The 18,276-nt window shown below is 33.8% G+C and overlaps 1 protein-coding gene and 1 long non-coding RNA gene across 7 annotated transcripts; one reads left to right on the top strand and one right to left on the bottom strand.

Annotated features, from left to right (window-relative positions):
* The first annotated feature begins 2,130 nt into the window (after positions 1 to 2,130).
* On the top strand, positions 2,131 to 10,283 carry LOC114256976 (Polyketide cyclase / dehydrase and lipid transport protein). 6 transcript variants are annotated; one of them, XR_014359650.1, is made up of 4 exons: positions 2,131 to 2,813; positions 8,677 to 8,844; positions 9,331 to 9,544; positions 9,920 to 10,283. XR_014359650.1 is itself a non-coding variant. In XM_028196689.2 (4 exons), the coding sequence occupies exons 1-3, from the start codon at positions 2,319 to 2,321 to the stop codon at positions 9,379 to 9,381; spliced, it is 714 nt and encodes a 237-aa protein (XP_028052490.1). In that variant the 5' UTR covers positions 2,131 to 2,318; the 3' UTR covers positions 9,382 to 9,419; positions 9,934 to 10,069. The 6 variants fall into 6 exon arrangements, 5 of the variants coding, with proteins under 5 accessions (XP_028052490.1, XP_028052489.1, XP_028052492.1 ...); XM_028196689.2 differs by having other exon boundaries at positions 9,331 to 9,419; positions 9,934 to 10,069; XM_028196688.2 differs by having other exon boundaries at positions 9,331 to 9,419; positions 9,920 to 10,037.
* On the bottom strand, positions 2,444 to 5,540 carry LOC145818223 (uncharacterized). The gene is made up of 2 exons (XR_014359651.1): positions 3,573 to 5,540; positions 2,444 to 3,324 (listed from the first exon to the last, which is right to left on the bottom strand). It is a non-coding gene; the product is annotated as an uncharacterized LOC145818223 (long non-coding RNA).
* Positions 10,284 to 18,276: the final 7,993 nt, after the last annotated feature.

Below are 18,276 nucleotides of genomic sequence, written 5' to 3' on the forward strand. Positions count from 1 at the left end.
ATACATACTAAGCTACTTGATTTGTATCTTCGAAAAAAGGAACATATTTAACACAAAAAAAAAAAAAAAAACATAAACAAAATTGCCAAATTACTATCGATATTTGGTTAATGTGATTTTTTGCAAAGATAATGTACTTAATACTCTATAAATTAAATAGTTTGAATCATCAAAATAGGCCTGAAGTTTGGGCTCACCAAGGTCCATCAATAGAAGCTGGTCCCTTATTTTTTAATTGAGTACCAATAGAAAATTTATACAAAATTTTTATATATAATTGTATGATTTAATGATGATATTTTATTTTAAAATAAAATACTCTTGATTTTTTTTGTATGAATTTTATGTATATGCTTGCACCACATTTTATTTTTTTTTGTCAATTATGGCCTATTAATTATGGTCAAGTTCTATTATGGTTTGTTGATCAAATTTAAAAAAATAATCTTGATCATATTTGTTATTATTATTATTATTATTATTATTATTATTATTATTATTATTATTATTATTTCTGTCGATAAGCATGTTAATGTGGTATGCAAATGTGTTAAGAATATGGTATGATGACATGTTAAATGGAAGGTTAAAAAGTTAGTAATTGCAGCAATTTCAAAATTAGTTGTTGAAATCAAAGAGTCAAGATCAAATCAAGTACTAAATTTGCAAAATGGTTCCTATTAACATGGGATATGGATAATGTTGAGGAAATCATTGGCTTGTTGAAGAAATCGTAATCTTAGGCCATCTCCAACGGTGCATCAAACCCTGCATCAGATTTGAAATTTGATGAAAAACTCACTTTTTCTCACTCCAATAGTTTCACCAAATTGATATCAAAATGATAATTTACCAAAAGTTTCATCAAACTGAGGACAAACTCTAGATTTCAGTATTTCACTGTGCTATACCGTTGGGGTGGGCCAACCGGTCAACCAGCAAGATGTCCGGCCGGTTGACCCACCGGTCGACCGGTTCCCTCAACATACATGCCACAGGTGCAAATTGTTTGAATTGGCCTGACTGGTTTGAATTGGCTGAAAAAAAAATTTATAGCCTTACCAGTCGATCGACCGGTCGACCCACCAGACGACCTTCCCTTTTTGATGCACACCGTTGGAACAAGCCATATCAGATTGAGAAAATCACCTACGTTTTACTCAAATTTGATGAAAAAAGAAATGAACCGTTGGAGATGCTCTTAAGTTATCTTTTTCTCTCATGTGGCTGAATTTATAAATAGGCCAAAAGAGATACAAAGAGGAATCAATCAATCAATCAATCATCAAATACACTCGTGCAGAGTTATTTTGGAGTAATTCTAGATCAGTTATTTTAGGTGTAGATTAAACAAGTAGCTTTTCCAAACCCCTCCCACTTCTCTTATTTCGGTTGATTGCTGTATTTTCACTTCTTTGTTCTTGTTTAGGTTTATGTAATTGATAGCAAGTGACAAATTAATTAAATAAATACATATTATTTTTTAATCATTCTTTATTTAATTACTTTCAAGGAAATCCTTAATCTGTTTAAGGTATAGAATTCAACCACAAAGTCTTATCTTTTTAGCATTTATTAAATATTGTTTAAGTTTGTCGATCAAATCATTGTCGATCAGGCTCGAACTAAATTTTTACCAACAGTATGGATAGAATTTTTTTAAAATTTTGTTTCTCATCAAATTATTTTTTAAATAATATATATATTTTATAAAATTCAAACAAAACATATTATTAAATAATTTTTTTAGGACTAAGAACCACATAATATTACCTATGCAAACTAATTACATTAGTTGTCAGCGCATGAGTTAATATTGGAGTGTTTTAGGAAGATAATTAAAAATTAATTTTTTAATTTTTTTTTTAAAATATGTAAAAATATGTGAGATGATGTGATCCAAAATAGATTAAAAGTTGAGAAGTGACTTTTAACTTATTTTCCAGAAGAGGCCGTTGTCATATGTAGTCCCTTCTTTTTATTAAAACTTGACAATTGGTGTTGATGCTTAAGACTTTTGAAATTATAATTTTTAATCTCTTTTAAAATTTAAAATTTAAAATTTATTAATTTCATTAAATTTAATATCTACTGAATATATATAATTTAGTAATGAAAATGTGAGTTAATAAATTAATAATCTCAATCGTATGATGTAAATCCTAATTCCATGTTATAATTCACTCATCAAACATGTGTTTTTGAAGGGACTTGTTAACCCGACCTGGATAGATGGTTATGTACTTACTCGGATGGTTTTATCACTGCATAATAGGACATGAGATTTGTGCGGTTGCGGGCGGACGAAGGACAAGCAAATGCACGGCTTCTCAATCTGGTTAGATTCCCGCCATCATCCGCACCCCTTTCCCACTCCACCGTCGCTGTTTCTTGAAGCGGCCAGTGCCAGTCATCCATTACCTTCCTTCTTATTCTTCCCAACCGCAAGCGCAAGAATTTTAAACTCTCGGTCTAGGTCTACGTCTATGTCCATCTCATCAGCTTCTTCTCGATCATTCCTTGCGAATTGTTCTAACATAGATTCCATCCCTTTATTCGGTGGTGGTGGCGACGAGAATGAGGATGAGGATGAGGATGAGGAGGAGTTGCCGTCCATCTACGGCGGCGGCGAGATTGAGATAGAAAAAATTGGAAATAACTGCCGCAGAATTCGATCCATGATTGCAATAGAGGCGAGCCTTCAAACCGTTTGGAACATTTTGACTGACTACGAGAGATTGGCCGACTTTATCCCTGGTCTCGCTGTCAGCCAATTGCTTGAGAAGAGACCCAACTTTGCCCGTCTTTTTCAGGTACGCCCCCCCAGACCCATTTAATCTCTCTCTCTCATGGAGAATTCTCTACAATACACACCAATACCATATGCAATTTAGTTACGCCATTTTGTTTATGATATTATTTTGAGATGTTTGGTTATGTGTTATGTAGTATTTGATTATGACGTTTTTGTTTTTGTTCTTTCTTATCTTATAAGGTGCATATACCATAGTCTTTCCCCTCTCTCATTCCTTGTGTTTCTTTTACTTTCAATGTGTTTCATTGTAAAAATATTTCTTTTATCTTTTTATATGGATGGATATGTCTATGGATATGGCCAAACTAATTTACTAACTATTCATGTGTCTTTGGTTGATTTTGGTGATCCATTCACGAATATCTGATTTGTTTAGCTAGTAAACTAAGGTAAAAGATGTGATGCATAGAGATTGTAGTACAAGTTTCGAGTGAAGGATCGCTAAGAGGACCAGCCAATATCGCATAACAAGCTCTCTTTCTTCTAGTGTATCAAGACTTTGGGAGAATCTGGAGGCCTGGCAATTTTGAATATCCTCAATGTGAGCTAGAAACCTCCTTTTTCTTGTAATAATATTCCCAAAAAACATTTCTGTTCCAAATGAGAGCTTGTTCAGCAAACTTTCTGGTGGTCTCGACTCGAGGGTGTCATTTGAGTAGTCTGATTACTACACTTTATTCACCAGATCTGTAAGCCAGGCCGGGCCGGGCCGCTTCAAGTCTAAACGGTTTAACAAAAGGAGGATTAGGAAGCATACCTGACAGATACTATGGCTTTTGGAAAACGAGCTTCAAAATTCCCTTGCAAATGTTAAAACTTTGTAACCACATTTCCGCCCTAATAATCTGATGTAATATGACAGTCCCCAATGGCTGCCTAATCTGTTTATGAGCTTTTCTCGAAGGAAAATGCTGGGAACCTTCGAATGTGTATCATAGTTTCCATCTTCATGTATGTCTCCTAGATCATCCTCATTCGCTTCTTGAGGATTCTCGTCCTTGTCATCTGAGATCTCCTCGTGATTTTCTTCAAACGTTTTTATTTTTATTTTTATTTCTATTAACTGCAATCAGATCATATTTGAGGGATTTTGTTTTGGGGCCTTCATTACACCTCTCATCCTCCTTCATTGGATATTTTCCTATTCCCTCATTTCTCCTTGTTTCACTTTCCTCTAAATCCATTTGGTTAGTCGATGGATCACTCTTAGATTTTTTTTTTTTTTCTTCGATATTGATCATTGGAGGATGTTTCTGCATTGGCCATTGTTGTTCAATCAACACTTTCCTTCTTGATGACTTGGATGGTTTTGGGAGCTTTCAAATATTTCAAATACCAGCATGAAAGTAGTGGTTTTAGCAATGACTTGGTGCCTCATATGGAGTAATATAATTCTTTCTTTGATTAGCTGAGCTGGTAGATCTTAGGTATATTTGTTGCTTGCATACCTGGTTCAGTAAAAGGCAGGGTGAGCACAAAATTTCTATGAAAATTGTGGATGATACAGGCCCGATGAGTCAGGTTTTCTCCTGACTGCGTCCCTCACTATCCTGTCCCAATCCTGACATGGGGTGTTGAGGTGGTCACCCCTTTGGTTATGAATTTTATAACGAATAGAAACAAGGGGCATCAATAAGGTGGCTCAAGGAGTAATGCAAAATGAAGTAGCATGAGTATAACAATACCTCATTACAACATCAATGTAGGAACAAAATCAGACAGGAGGGGAGGCGTCTCTTTCCATGCTTACGAACCGACGTTGGACAAACTGCATCTAATTGGTAAAACTCTTAGGTTCTTCATATGATTTATTTTTGAGTATTCAAGTTAGTTTGAAATGTTCCATATTGCTCCTTTACTACTAGACCAACAGCTTTTTGGCCCTGTTTGTTTTAGTCCATTGATGGTGGGATTGGATTAACAATCCGGTGGGTCCTACTTAAATCGTGTTTATTTTGCAACAATGCCATGGGACTAAGGTTTTAAAAAGCGGCCGCAACCGTTACGTAACGACGTTACGTAACGGTTTTGGTGGTTACCGCCACCCGTTATGGCCGCTTTTGCAGTGTGATTGAGATTCACAGGTGTGTCGGCTGTAGCGCTTGTCGTAGCGGTCGTAACAGTGCCGTAATAGCTGTAATGGCCTGTTATGCACCGTTTCGTAACGGTTTTGAACTATTTCTTTCGAAAAAATACACAAAAAAAAGCTGAAAATGGGGAAAGAGGGATAGAGAGAAGAGGGAAGATAAAGAGAGAAAATAGAAGAGCAAGAGATAAAGAGAGAGAACAAGGAAGATGAAGAACATGTTATTAATTTGTTGAGGCTGTAAGACCTATGCTATTTTATTCAGCTGCTATCACTCAACCATTTTGTTTGTGTGTCTATCTATATATTGTTTGAAAATAATAATAATAATAATAATAATAATAATAATAATAATAATAACAAATGTGGTCATTATCTATTTGGCTTGGTTAATATATATATATATATATATATTTAGGCTCTTATTTATTTTCTTATTTTTGTCATTGTTTATCTTATATATAATAGTTAGTAATTAATTTTTTGTATAATATAAAGTCATTAATTATTAAAATAAAATATAAAAAACTCAATTTATAGTGATTTAAAAATATGAAATATATTGGATAATACTTAAAAATTTACAAAAATTGATCAATATTTTTTTTAAACCCAATAAATATGATCATGGAAAAAAAATATGCGTATCGGTAAGTTTTTTTCAAATTGTGCGAAAAATAAAAAAATTTACGGTTCCGGTTACCGCAACCGTTACGCTACGACTTTTACACCCCGCAACCGCAACCGCGCTACCGCTACCGTTACGGCGACCGCAACTGCTTTTCGAAACCTTGCATGGGACTAACAGTGCCATGGGACTACAAATCCCCTCAAAGGAGGGTATTAGCAATCCTAAACCCTAAACCCTACAAATTCCCATGGATTGGAGGTAAAAATACCATTTTACCCACACTTCATAGGAATAATGAAGTCAATTTTTATATATTGAGAACTTTTACATAAATTCATAGATTTAATCCTAACCAACTAATACCACCAGACTAATACACAAACAAACACAATTTATCTTACATGTTTAACCTAATACTATCACACTAGTAATCCCTGCTCTCAATCCCACTGTACTAGTAATCCCATCTCCTATCCCTGCTTGAACCTGAAATGGGTTGTTCCTCTTTCCCTTACCCCTGCCCTGATCTTATAGTGATGTACCACAACTCCATTATATTAGGGTAAGTCAAGGTGGGCCCTGACATTGCTAACAAGTTGCCATCCTTGATGAAAATAGATCAGCCCCCTACTAATGAAGCTTGTGGTATTAAATTTTCAAAGCCCTAGGCTGACTTCATTCCTTAGGGACAATAAAAATATTCTTATTATAATAAGAATGGAGAAAAAGGAGTCATGTAGCCGATCCCATTTGTGTGGGACACAAGGCTTACTTTGGTTTGGGTTGATTATGTTAGGTAGGAGGAGGCCCATGTTACATGGCCTTGGGTACGAGTATCGGATATGGGTGTGAGTCCAAGCGTCAGATCTTCATAAATGTAAATCTTAAGATATTGGGATATGTATACAAAGTAGGATATGGGTATATGGGGACTCATGGTGGACACTTGCATATGACATATTATAATATGTAAATTATGTAAAAATATATTTGAAATTAAATAGGATATAGGGAAATTATGGAATTTTTGCGTCTCATCTATGTTAAAGACTGTAAATGTTTCTGTTCTAGTAAATGTGAGTTTCTTATTCTTCGAACATTATGAAAAGTTGGAGGATCAAGTGTCTAAATTGGGTATAGGTGTCGGACACATATCCCGCAAGCATGTCATATCCGTTGGACACGGGTATTTTGGAGGAAATAGAAGAGTCCACGGAACATAGTGGGAGACTGCTGTGATGGGCTGTCCTCTGTTTCAATTGTATCAGAAGTTGGAACTTTTAAAAGTGGAATCAAAAGTAGTGAATAAGATTGTAAATTTTCAGAAAACTGAAGGTCAATAAGGGAAAGTTTGAAATTAGTATATGGTTATGCTAAAACTATGTAGGACCGAGGAAAGAATTTCCATACAGTAAGCAAGAATCCATTTGCTGGCTCTGAATGATTAAAATACAACTTTTATGAGACAGTGCACAGTTGAAATCTCATATAAAATTATGGTGTGGGACAAGAGTTAGGATTCAATGAATTTGAGAGGAGCAATTCTAAAATTGTATGAGAAGTTTTGAGTTACGAATTTATGAGGCACCTTGCAAGTTTTCTATACCAAAGAAAAGCTCCACTTGTGGAATTTATTTTCAAGACACTTTCAGTGGATCAAGTTTCTTCTCTGGCCAGGGCATTCGCTGATGAAGAGATTTCCCACAAGTAGCTGTGAGTTTCTTTTTCTGGGTGCATGTACTGATGGAAAACAAAGAAAAAAGGTGGCAACTCTATCATTGTATTCGTTGGTACCTATAAAGCACGGGTACTCCAAAAATGTTGCTGTACAAGCATTGGGTACTTACTGGGTATGGCAAAAACGCACCGGGTACGTTTTATACGATATGTAGAAGCCTGGTACGCCATGGGCACGCTTTTGGGTATGCTGGGGTAAAAAACAAGATTTTCAACAATTGTAAGGGTACCGGAGCAACTTTTTTGACCATCTTAAAAAATTAAATAACTTTGGGGTTCTTTTGTGATAATAAAAACATAACACAAATTGAAATTAGGTTTATTGTTTTGATTCGATTCTCTCTTGCGAAGAACACAGTTGATGAGTTCAAAGAAAGAACACAGTCGGCGATTGAACTCTCCTTTGAAGATGACAGTGCTGGTTGACGGCAAAGCTCGATATCCCAGTGAGTTTCTCTTAGTTCCTCTTCTTCTTCCTTTTTCTTTGATTTGTTTTTTCAGATTTTTTCACTCTTTTTTCGCAGTAAACAAACATCTGATTTTTCTTGTTTCCGGTGAGTTTTCTTACCTCCTCTTGTAGCCAATCTCCTCTTCTTTGATTATCTTCTTCTTTGGTTATCGTTTTTAATCTGTCCAACATCTGATTTTTTTCTTTATATAATTCTGTAGTAGACACAATCAGAATTATATAAAATAAAAGATAAAAAAAATTTAAAATCTAAGGAGACAAAAGAAATGAACATTTAAATTTAGGGTTCATAAACTGATTCTGATGTATTTATTTCATTGTAATTACTTTCATAATATTGATGATTTTAAATTGTTATATGAATAATTTGAAAATTTATATACTCGAATGAAGTGAAAAAATTCACAAATTATTTTGGTTTTGTAATTTTTGTTTTTAATTATCATATTAAACTTTGATTTGTTGGATGTTTAGCTATAAATTAAAAAATTAATAATAAAAAAAAAATTAGCGTACCCTAGCCGTATCTGTACCATACTTTTTAAAGAATTTGTTGTATCGGCGTACCCATACCTGTATTCGTACCAGCACCCGTGCTTCTTAGGTTGATAGGTAATGTATAATTTCTTGTTCTGGGTGCGTGCAGTGAGGGAAGAAAAGAAAAAAAGAAAAAAAAAAAGGGTGGAAACTCATTCATTTTATTTAATGGTGGTGTATTTGAATTTTTTGGTTCAGGTAATTTTTTCATGCACTGGTGTGAAACTTGCATCGGAGATCTTCTCTAGAAATCCCACTCCAAGCATGCTTTGTTTATTAAGATTTTGTTTTTAGGTTGAAATTAATATCTCAAATTAATTTATATTCGTGCACAAATATTTGATCCATTCCCATCATCTATAACCTAGTTATAATGCTAGTACATGTCTCTAATTCAACAGATTGGACAGCAGAAATTGGCATTTGGGCTAAACTTTAATGCTAAAGGAATTGTTGATTGTTATGAGAAAGATCTTGAGAGTCTTCCTTTTGGTCAAAGGCGCGATATTGAATTTAAGATGGTTGAAGGTGATTTTCTGCTGTTTGAGGGCAAATGGTCTATTGAACAGGTAAGGTCTTCTTGTCGTTGATACTCGGCTGGATTCTGGCTTTTCTGCCAACAAAGCAGCATTTTTGCTCTGAAAAAAGTTTCTGCAGTTAGTGATGGGGGATTTTTTTGTGTTCCCAGCAAATTCATTCACGACCTTCATTCATATGAGTTTTTATTTTTGTTTTTAATTTTGTGTCATTTTAGCTCACTGTTGTGATATTGTTAACGAATCCTAATATGGAACTCTTAACACTACTCTAACAGCCAGTCAGTGAAGGTGTTTACTTATTTTATGTTTCATCTATGTGTTTTTTACTGATTCAAGATGATTGTCCTTTTAACGTTGACTGATGGGTGTGATTGCTTAATGTTTGGGCTACACTTTGCAATTGAAGTGTGTTGAGCCAAACCAGCGATCAACAATGAAGAATAATAGTGACACAATTATGGTGATATTTACATATATTTTTATGATCCACTGGTGATGGGGTGTACATGATGGCAGGTAACCCATCCTCTGCCCAAACAGCACCTCAATCATCCCTCCCTGAAATAAATAAACAAATAAAGAGGAAGAAGGCTCTTCAATGCCAGGTTTCTAGTGCTACCATCAAGAGTTTGTACCAACTAACTTAGCTTGCACCAACTTAGTTTGCACTTTCGTTTATCTTCTTTGTTTGTTCTTGAAGACGTTGTTCACAAAGATAGGGCGTCTTTCAGTAAGTTTGAGATATTTTTTCTTAGTTTAATTTAGGGTTTTGTTCTTATTTTTTTTATAAAAGTCAATTCTTATCAATGGTTCATGAAAATTGAGCCTGGTGTTTGAATTTTCTTATGAGAACTTGCATCTGTCTTGTCTGTCTCCCATCTCTTTTTCTTCTCTGTTCTTACTATTTATGAGCTTTTGATACCAGTGATTTGGAAATGCAGGTCAATATGATTTGTTTGTGTTGTGTGTTTCAAAAAATTGTGCATGTATAAAAATAAAAAAATATTCACATTTGGAAAAGTTTGATGCTTTCCTAACTTCTTTGGACACTTGAATAATTTTGTGGGCCATATATAAATACAAAAGCTGATGATTTTTTTAAAAGTTGGGTGGATGCAGTGCAACATAGAAAGATGTGAAGATGGAAATTCCTTGGTAGGCGAAGAATTTCATACTACTCTTTCATATGTTGTTGATGTGGAGCCAAAGCTGTGGTTGCCAGTTAGTCTTGTTGAAGGCAGACTTTGCAGAGAGATACAAGCCAACCTTTCATGCATTCGAGCGGAAGCAGAAAAAGCTAAACGTGGCATTCTTCCTGATAACTGATGTAACCATTTGTTCACCTCGCTAATTACTTCATGTAAGTATGTCTATTCCAGTACAATTTGTTGATATTTAAATTCAAATAATATACTTTATGTCAGTTGCACTATGAATATATTATATATGAACATATATTATTATTATTATTTACATGGATAGAGAGGGGGAGAGGGGGATACTACATTTTAACTGTCTCCTATGATAACCAGGTTAGGCTGTGAAAGTAAACCGCAACTCGTTGCCTGTACTGCCATTATTAAAATTAACTTGTTCCCATCCTGTCCCCATTATCTCTTCCACTTGTCCTGCTACAGCCGCTTCGATATGATTTAAAGTGGGGGCAGATCACTGGAAGGCTGCCCTCATCTTGTTGTCATCCCTACTTGCTCCAGCCCACCCCCTGCCATCTCAACACAAGCCTCATCTCACCCACCCCCACCTCCACCCCCACCCCCACCCCATTGTCATTCCGTTTAATTAGATACACCGACATCGTCCCATCTTCTCAGTTTCTCAAATATTTTACTTGTGAAACCGATGTTGTTTTCCCTCTCATTTGGTCCTCTATACTGTGTTTAGTTGGGGGATTTAGGGAAGAATTTGAAAAGGGAAAGGGAAAGGGAAAGGGAAAGGAAAAATGTGTGTGAAACTAGGTGAACTGTCGGTATATTTTATTTATATTTCATCTACTTTTTCATTTTCCTTTTTAAATCACTCCTCAAATCCCCAACCAAACACGACATTACTGATTTCACTAGTGAAACAATTGCCACCATGATTATTCATTATTGTTGTTATAAATTCGATCCATAGCATCAATATTATTTTGGTGAAACAATTGTAACCCACCATGATGCCTGTTGTCATCCATCACCTTATAAGCCCAATCGCCACTCTTTTTCGAACTTCTTCAAGTTGCGTTTCAATCATGAATTTAGGTAGGAATTTGGAGAAAAAAAAAAAAGAAGGGGGCAAATGTGAACAAAATTATAAGCTAAATCTTTTCTTCATTTTCCTTTCCCTTTACCCTTTCTCATCCCTATCCAAATAATTGATCCAAACACAACGTTAGTTAATCCTTATCCACTAACTTGTTATAATTTTTTAATGCTATGCTTGGATTTGCAAAAGGAGAAACAAAAAGAGGAGGTGAGTCTAATTTTGTTCACTCATTTTTAAAGTGATTGAACAAAATATATTTTTTGATTGGACTCCATGGTATCAATACACTATTTGATACGCAGGCCTTTTCCATCAATCATACGATGTGTTTTATCCATGCGCATCAAAAGTGTTAACAGATTTGTTTTTCAAGATGAACTATCTCTTATCTTTTTTGGATAAATTATACTCACTTCCTTTGTGGGTTGAAAAGATAAAATTAGTCTCATATTTTTAATATAATTATACGACTTCTCATTTGGTAAGACTAAAAACAATCGAAACCAATGTAGATAGCAAATAAATATCGAAATAAATAAAGACAAACATTCATTTTGGTAGAAAAAAATGATAATAAATATCTATATATATTTATATGATTAACGAATTATTGATGAAAAAAAGACTTAACTGGAGTGAATTATAATCTCAAGGGAGGCCAATATAATTCTATGAAAAATATGTGACTAATTGTATTTTTCTCAAATCTCAAGGGAGGTAAGTGTAATTTACTCATTATTTTTTTAATAGTAATGCCAAGTGTACAAAATTAGTACACACACACAGTACAAAAAATGTATTTGTGATTGTGGGTCATTCTAAAATATATACACCTTTTACCGTATGCAAAGTTATGATATTTATGGTGTTGATTATTACAAATGTATAACTAAATTAGTTTCAATCATAACTAAAAAAAACATAATCAGTTGTAACCAAGTACCACGTAAGGTATAACTAAAGATTTTTTTCGATTATAATTAAAATAATAATCATAATAAGACATAATTGGGCACATGATACATATTCCAAAAATAGAGTGTGTTATAAACTTTTTCGTGATTTGATAATATAACTAATTAAAGGGGCCAAAAAAGTGATATTTCCTTCTTTTTGTTTGATTAAACAATAATTAGCAGCATTGTTATTCAGGCTCAAAAGTTAGACCCACTTTTTAGATTCAGTGATGTGTCAAAAAGATGATTGATTGATAATTTGAGAATATTTAATTATCAACCAATTACTATCTAGAAAAAAAATGGGTGTCAATTTTCTTATAATTATAGCAGAAAGACAGTTAAATACGATGAATTAATAAAAGAAAAAGATTGAGTTTCACATTTTAAATCTTACGATTTTATTCATAATAACATGACAAGTTATAAGTTAATTTTTTAATTTGTCATAAGCTCAATTATGTAGACTTAATTTTTTAACATGTCATTGTGAGACTTAAATTGCCGTCTCTAAGCATTTCTCATTATAACTATCCCTAAAGTGAAAAAAAATATTAAGCATAATAGTGATATTATCTTATGTGTTGTCACTGGTCAATAAAAAGTCATAAAGAGATTAAGTAGATAAGTTTTATTTCCCATTAACTTAACATTATTATGGTCCCTATTATAAATTAAAATTACTTATTAAATGGTGGCCATGTCATACTACATTTAATATTTACTCAATAAAGTGTCACCTCACGTATCTCTTCATCATTAGAAGCCATTACTAGGGCAGTAAAAAAACAAATAGAACTGAATATTTTTGCCAGTTTCACAAGTACTTTTTTTTATCAGTTTATATGTACTTTTTGATAATTTTTTTTGATAACTTTGGCATTGCTCATTTTTTACATCGACAACGATCAAAGGGAATCTACTAGTTTTTATAGAACCATTAACACCTCTTATAAATCTCTTATTTATACGAAACTGAAACGGTGGTGCTACATTTGCTTCCGATCAATTGATACCTATAACATTATTCAAACTAAAAAAGGCGATTCAATATTAAAATCCTCAACTTTGACGGAAAACATTAAAACCAAGCCACCACCTTTTCTTCATCTTTATAAAGCCCTTTACATTTGACCCGACCCATTTTCATTTTGCCTAAGCCTGCCAACCCCTATCTATTAGGATACATAATTATTGTCTAGTTCTCTTTAATAAACTTAAATACCTATAGGTTTTACACATTTTTTGAATGCACCAATAAATCCTAATATCTTTCTTTAACCCTCATCCTCTTATCTTCTCTCTCTACAACATTTCTCTAAGAGCCTTACACTACCACGACCATCGCTATTGTAGCCAACCACCACCACCATCGTTGTCCACCAGTCACAGTCATCATCGCCGTCGACCCATTACCGCTGTCATCTTCCACTCGCCACCGTCGATGTCCGTTCACTACACCTATCAATCTACACTCCACCGTTTACCAACCACCTTCACCATCACTGATTTACACCCTGTTGCCGCCGATCTATACTGTACATCTTCGATCTCCACTCTACCGTCTTCGATCCACCGATCTAGTTCTAAATTTACATCGATCTAGTTCTAGATTTACACCGATCTAATTGTTTCAATGGTGAATTCTACTCCAAATGGCTTCAAGCAACAATGTTTTCCAAATCTTACCCCTCTTCCTCTTTGTCTCTCTTCTCTCTGTCTCTGTCTTTCTATTTTTCAAACCAAATCTGTTGCAAATTTATTTTTCAGTAATGAATTTATCAATCTTTGGTTCTGTATGTGTATGTAAGATGAGAATGTCTTGTGAGTGAGTGTAAGTGTGAATGTGAATGAGTGATTTGGTATCTGTAATTTTTTACAAATCACTCATCACTGAATGTATGTTTAATTCTTTTATTGAACTATTATGGTAAAGACTAATGTGAACAATTTTCAGGTAAAACTATTTTTCCTCTCTCTCTCTCTCTCTCTCTCTCTCTCTCTCTCTCTCTTTCGTGTTGCTACTCAAACTAAGGAGGTGATAGTGACAGTGATGCGATGGAGATGAACGTTTGTTTTTGTTGAAAAATGATCAGAAAAATATCATTGAAAGTCGCCTAAGATTAGAGGTAATTATTTGTAGTTAGAAACGACAGATGGAGGTGGCCACCGGAGGTCAAAGGTAGTTGTCGGAGATGGCTTCCAGAGGTCAGAGATAATTGTCAGAAGTCAGAGGCTGTTGCTCGTAATTGGAGATAACAGTACTGCTGGGGACCCAGTGGGGGTGACCCCAGCGAGTTCGGATCCTCGGCAGCCTTCTTCTGCCGCCCTTCTTGCGGTGTCCCAAAACGACATCGTTTTGGGGCAAGCTTTCAACAAAAAAAAAAAAAAAAGAAAAAAAAAAGAAAGAGGCAAAACAGAACAACCTACAGAGGGAGAGAGAGAAGAAGAAAGAATGGAGAAGGAAGGCAGAGAAAGAGAGGAGGAGGAATATAGGAGTAGGAGGAAGAAGAAGAGAGACGCCGGCGATGGCTTCGTCGGCCTAATGGGAACCCGCAATCTGGCCACTTCGAAGAAGAAGAAAGAGAAGGGGTAGAAGAAGAGGATCGAAACGACCCAGGTCCTTCGAAATCGATCTCAACGAGACCCCCTGCCCTTTCATCGCGAAACCCTCGACGTTGCCCCGGATTTGTGGTGGTTGCGGGCTATAGGTTTGTCCCATTTTTTTTTTCTCTCTCTATGTATATATATATATATATATCTTGGATTTGGTTGTTAATTTTGAACACCTAGTGTTAATTTTTTTCTCTCTCTCTATGTATATATATATTTATCTTAGATTTGATTGTTAATTTTAAACACCCAGTGTTTGTGGTGGTTGCGGCCTACAGTTTTATCATTTGGTTGTTAATTTTGAATGGTTTTTGGAATGTATGAACGTTTGAATGGTGTTTGAATGCCTCTGCTTGGTTCTTTCTCTGCCTTCTCTTCTGGTTCTTGCCTTCTGAATCTGTCTTCTTCTTTTTCTTTTTTTTTTTTGTTGAAAACTTGCCCCAAAACGACGTCGTTTTGGGGCGCCGCAGGAAGGGCGGCAGGAGAAGGCTACCGAGGATCCAGACTCGACCCGAGCACCCCTCACCTCCACGTGAGGGGCTGTGATAACAGGACTTAAAAATAAATAAATTTTTTTTTTTCCACCAATCAGAAAACAGTGGGGTGGTGGGGTCACCCCACTTGGGGTTTGGGCCATTTTCCTGAAGGTAATTGCTAGCAGCAGGGGTCATGACAATAGTGTTATGGTTGATGTGTTGAATGAGATAAGGTAAGGGTATTTTAGGAATATTAATAATTAAAAGAAAAATTTATAGGTAAATAAAAAAGGTTACTATTAGCACTTACCTAATTTGTTTAGACCCCTCAATTCTCACTTTTTTATTATTATTACAATTATATCTTGAAGTAAAATTATATTACAGGACAATCTTTAATGAAACATTTACCCACTAAATAAAGACAACTCTACAATATTGTACATATACACCCTCACTTAAACGTATTTCTCACCCACATAAACCCAACGTATTCCTCTTTATTAATGCCCCGCTTCATCACCATCTTTAAATCCAACATTCCTCTTTATCACCATCCTAAACTCAACATATTCCTTTTCATCACAATTCTAAACCCTGAACTAGAAATCAATAACTGAACTAGAATGGATATATGTTATTTTGTTTATTATATTGAATTTGAAAGGAAAAAAGTGAATTGAGAGTTAAGTTACACAGTGCCGCAATAATTATCTATGTTCAGTAACACAATTTTAAACAAATAATTTATGTTCGGGACCGGATGACATAACTAAACAAAAAACAGTCCTCGACTCAACTAAAACAAAAATTGAATCTCTCCCATTTCTTCCCCATAACGTATCAAACCACATATAACTAAACAATTCATTTAACCATCAAAACAAAACTTACCAATATATTTGGAGTAAAAATTATATATCTGACATTAGTTTAAAGTTTAATGAGTAGACTATGGAAAATAAAATAAAAGAACATTTATCTTTCATGAAGCATATATGTATATATATGTTCATATACAATATATGGATAATATGTATGGATATGCTTATACATGCGATTAAAAAAAGAAGATTTGAGTCTAGGTCCTACTAAGGTTCTAATAAGTGAACTTATTGTCCAATAAGTCATATTATAATTGATGACATTTTTTATCAAACACTACTAAAAAACGTCACTAATTTTTAATTTTTAGTGATAGTTTGAAAATTTTAACACAAAAAAAGTCACTAATTATAAGTTTTAGCGACAGTTTAAAAAAATCATCACAAGAAAATGTTGCTAATTTTCAATTTTCAACAATAGTATGAAAAATTCGTTACAGAAAAAATGTCACTAATTATAAGTCACTAATTATAAGTTTTAGCGACAATTTACAACAACTGTGACAAAAAAAAGTCATTAATTGTCAATTTTTAGCGACATGCACAAAAAATCGTCACAGAAAATTATTTTTAGCGACAATTTTATTATGATTTATTTTCAATAGGATTTGATGGGAATATAATCTAATTATTAGGATCTATTCGTAGTTCACCCTTAAAAAAAATTATTCAAAAAGGGGGCAACATAAAATAAAAAGCCAACCCCAAAATTAAAAAGAACGGAAAGAAATTGTATCTAGGTAAACTTTTATTCAAAATAAAGTAAAATCAAGCATGAAAAAATTATCAAACTACCCAAGGTACTTCATATTAAAAACTTAAAAGAATATACATATTTATTTATAGAAAGGTTAGAATTAGAATTTTTAATCTGAATACGTGCAACAGGGTATAATTAGAATTTTTACATACTACTAATACTTCCCGTACACACTATTACTTAGTACACACATAAAATAATTTTCATGGTTAAAAAATATCTTACTTCATATATTAACTTTCCATTACTAACCCTCAGCAGTGCTTCAGACCCCCCAATGCCACGTGGCAGCCTGCCACTGGCTGAAACCCAAAAAAAAAAAAAAAAAAAAACTATTTTTTTGGCCAATCAGGGAAGACCCCCAGCACCCCCACTGAGGGTCTAAGTCATTTTTCTACTAACCCTATATTAATATACCACTAACTATTTGAATACACACCATTACACACACCCAAAATTATTCATCTTCCCCACAACACAACGGCTAGCAAAACCACTACGCCGTCCTCAGCATCTCACCCACCACCCACCACTTCCTCCGATATCAAGAGACCTATCCTTTTCTTGCTCTCAAGGTAATAAGCTCTGTACACATGGAAAAGTAATGGAAGCCTGATTTGATTTGATTTGATTTGATTTAGGGTATGTTTTTGTAGTTGAAAAAACTTTTAATTGCTATAAACTAAAAAAAGAAAAGTTTCAACATTTACAAATGCAAATTTCATCACGTATATTCACAATTGCTTTGAGTAAAGTGATCGTGTTCAACTTGTGGCTAATAATTATTCAAAATAGAGACATTAGATTTGATTTACACATTGTACTTCCATAGCAATTTATACTTCTAGTTTAGCTCAACTTTAGTTGTTTGAACATAATATTAATGTATAAAATAATAAAATTGAATGAAGTAAATATGTTTAGAATATTTATGTTGAACAAAATAAATAAGTTCATTCTTTATATGTTGAACAATTTCAATTCGTTTTGTTCAAATATAAATAATTAAACATTGTATAAATGTTCAATTTTGATTAACCGAACATGATGAACAAACTCATCTTTTTAACATACGAACGAGACAAATAAAAAACCAAAAATGTAAGTCATAAACTAACATTTTCAATGTTAAAATCAATATTTTCAATGTTTATATCAGAATCAACCATCTCAGTGTCATCCATGGTGTGCAAAACTTCAAAACTAATTGTATTTAATGTTCTTAAACCCTAAATCTTCAAAATGAGTTTGAAAAATAAATATAATGGAGACGAGAAAGAAGTGAACCAATTGATAATGAATGAAATCATTTGTGTATGTTAATGGTGAATATGATGAAATACAATGTTTACATGTTAAAACTCCAAACCCTATAGAGATGATGGTTTGTGAAGAGTATTTTCTACTTTCAAATATGAAATTTTTGAATGGATAAAACACACCCCAAGTTGTCTTTAATGGTCATTTCATTGAAAAATATTATTATAATATAAATTTAATCTATTAAT

Source organism: Camellia sinensis, unplaced genomic scaffold (assembly GCF_055761805.1).
Source record: "Camellia sinensis isolate YWXY unplaced genomic scaffold, ASM5576180v1 Unanchor6, whole genome shotgun sequence".
Taxonomy (NCBI): domain Eukaryota; kingdom Viridiplantae; phylum Streptophyta; class Magnoliopsida; order Ericales; family Theaceae; genus Camellia; species Camellia sinensis.

Bases quoted from the DNA above. Each gene is read 5' to 3' on its own strand.
- LOC114256976 (XM_028196686.2), top strand. From the start codon at position 2,319: ATGCACGGCTTCTCAATCTGGTTAGATTCCCGCCATCATCCGCACCCC. The intron at 2,814-8,676 runs GTACGCCCCCCC...CTAATTCAACAG, and splicing joins ACTTTGCCCGTCTTTTTCAG to ATTGGACAGCAGAAATTGGC. The intron at 8,845-9,933 runs GTAAGGTCTTCT...GGGTGGATGCAG, and splicing joins GCAAATGGTCTATTGAACAG to TGCAACATAGAAAGATGTGA.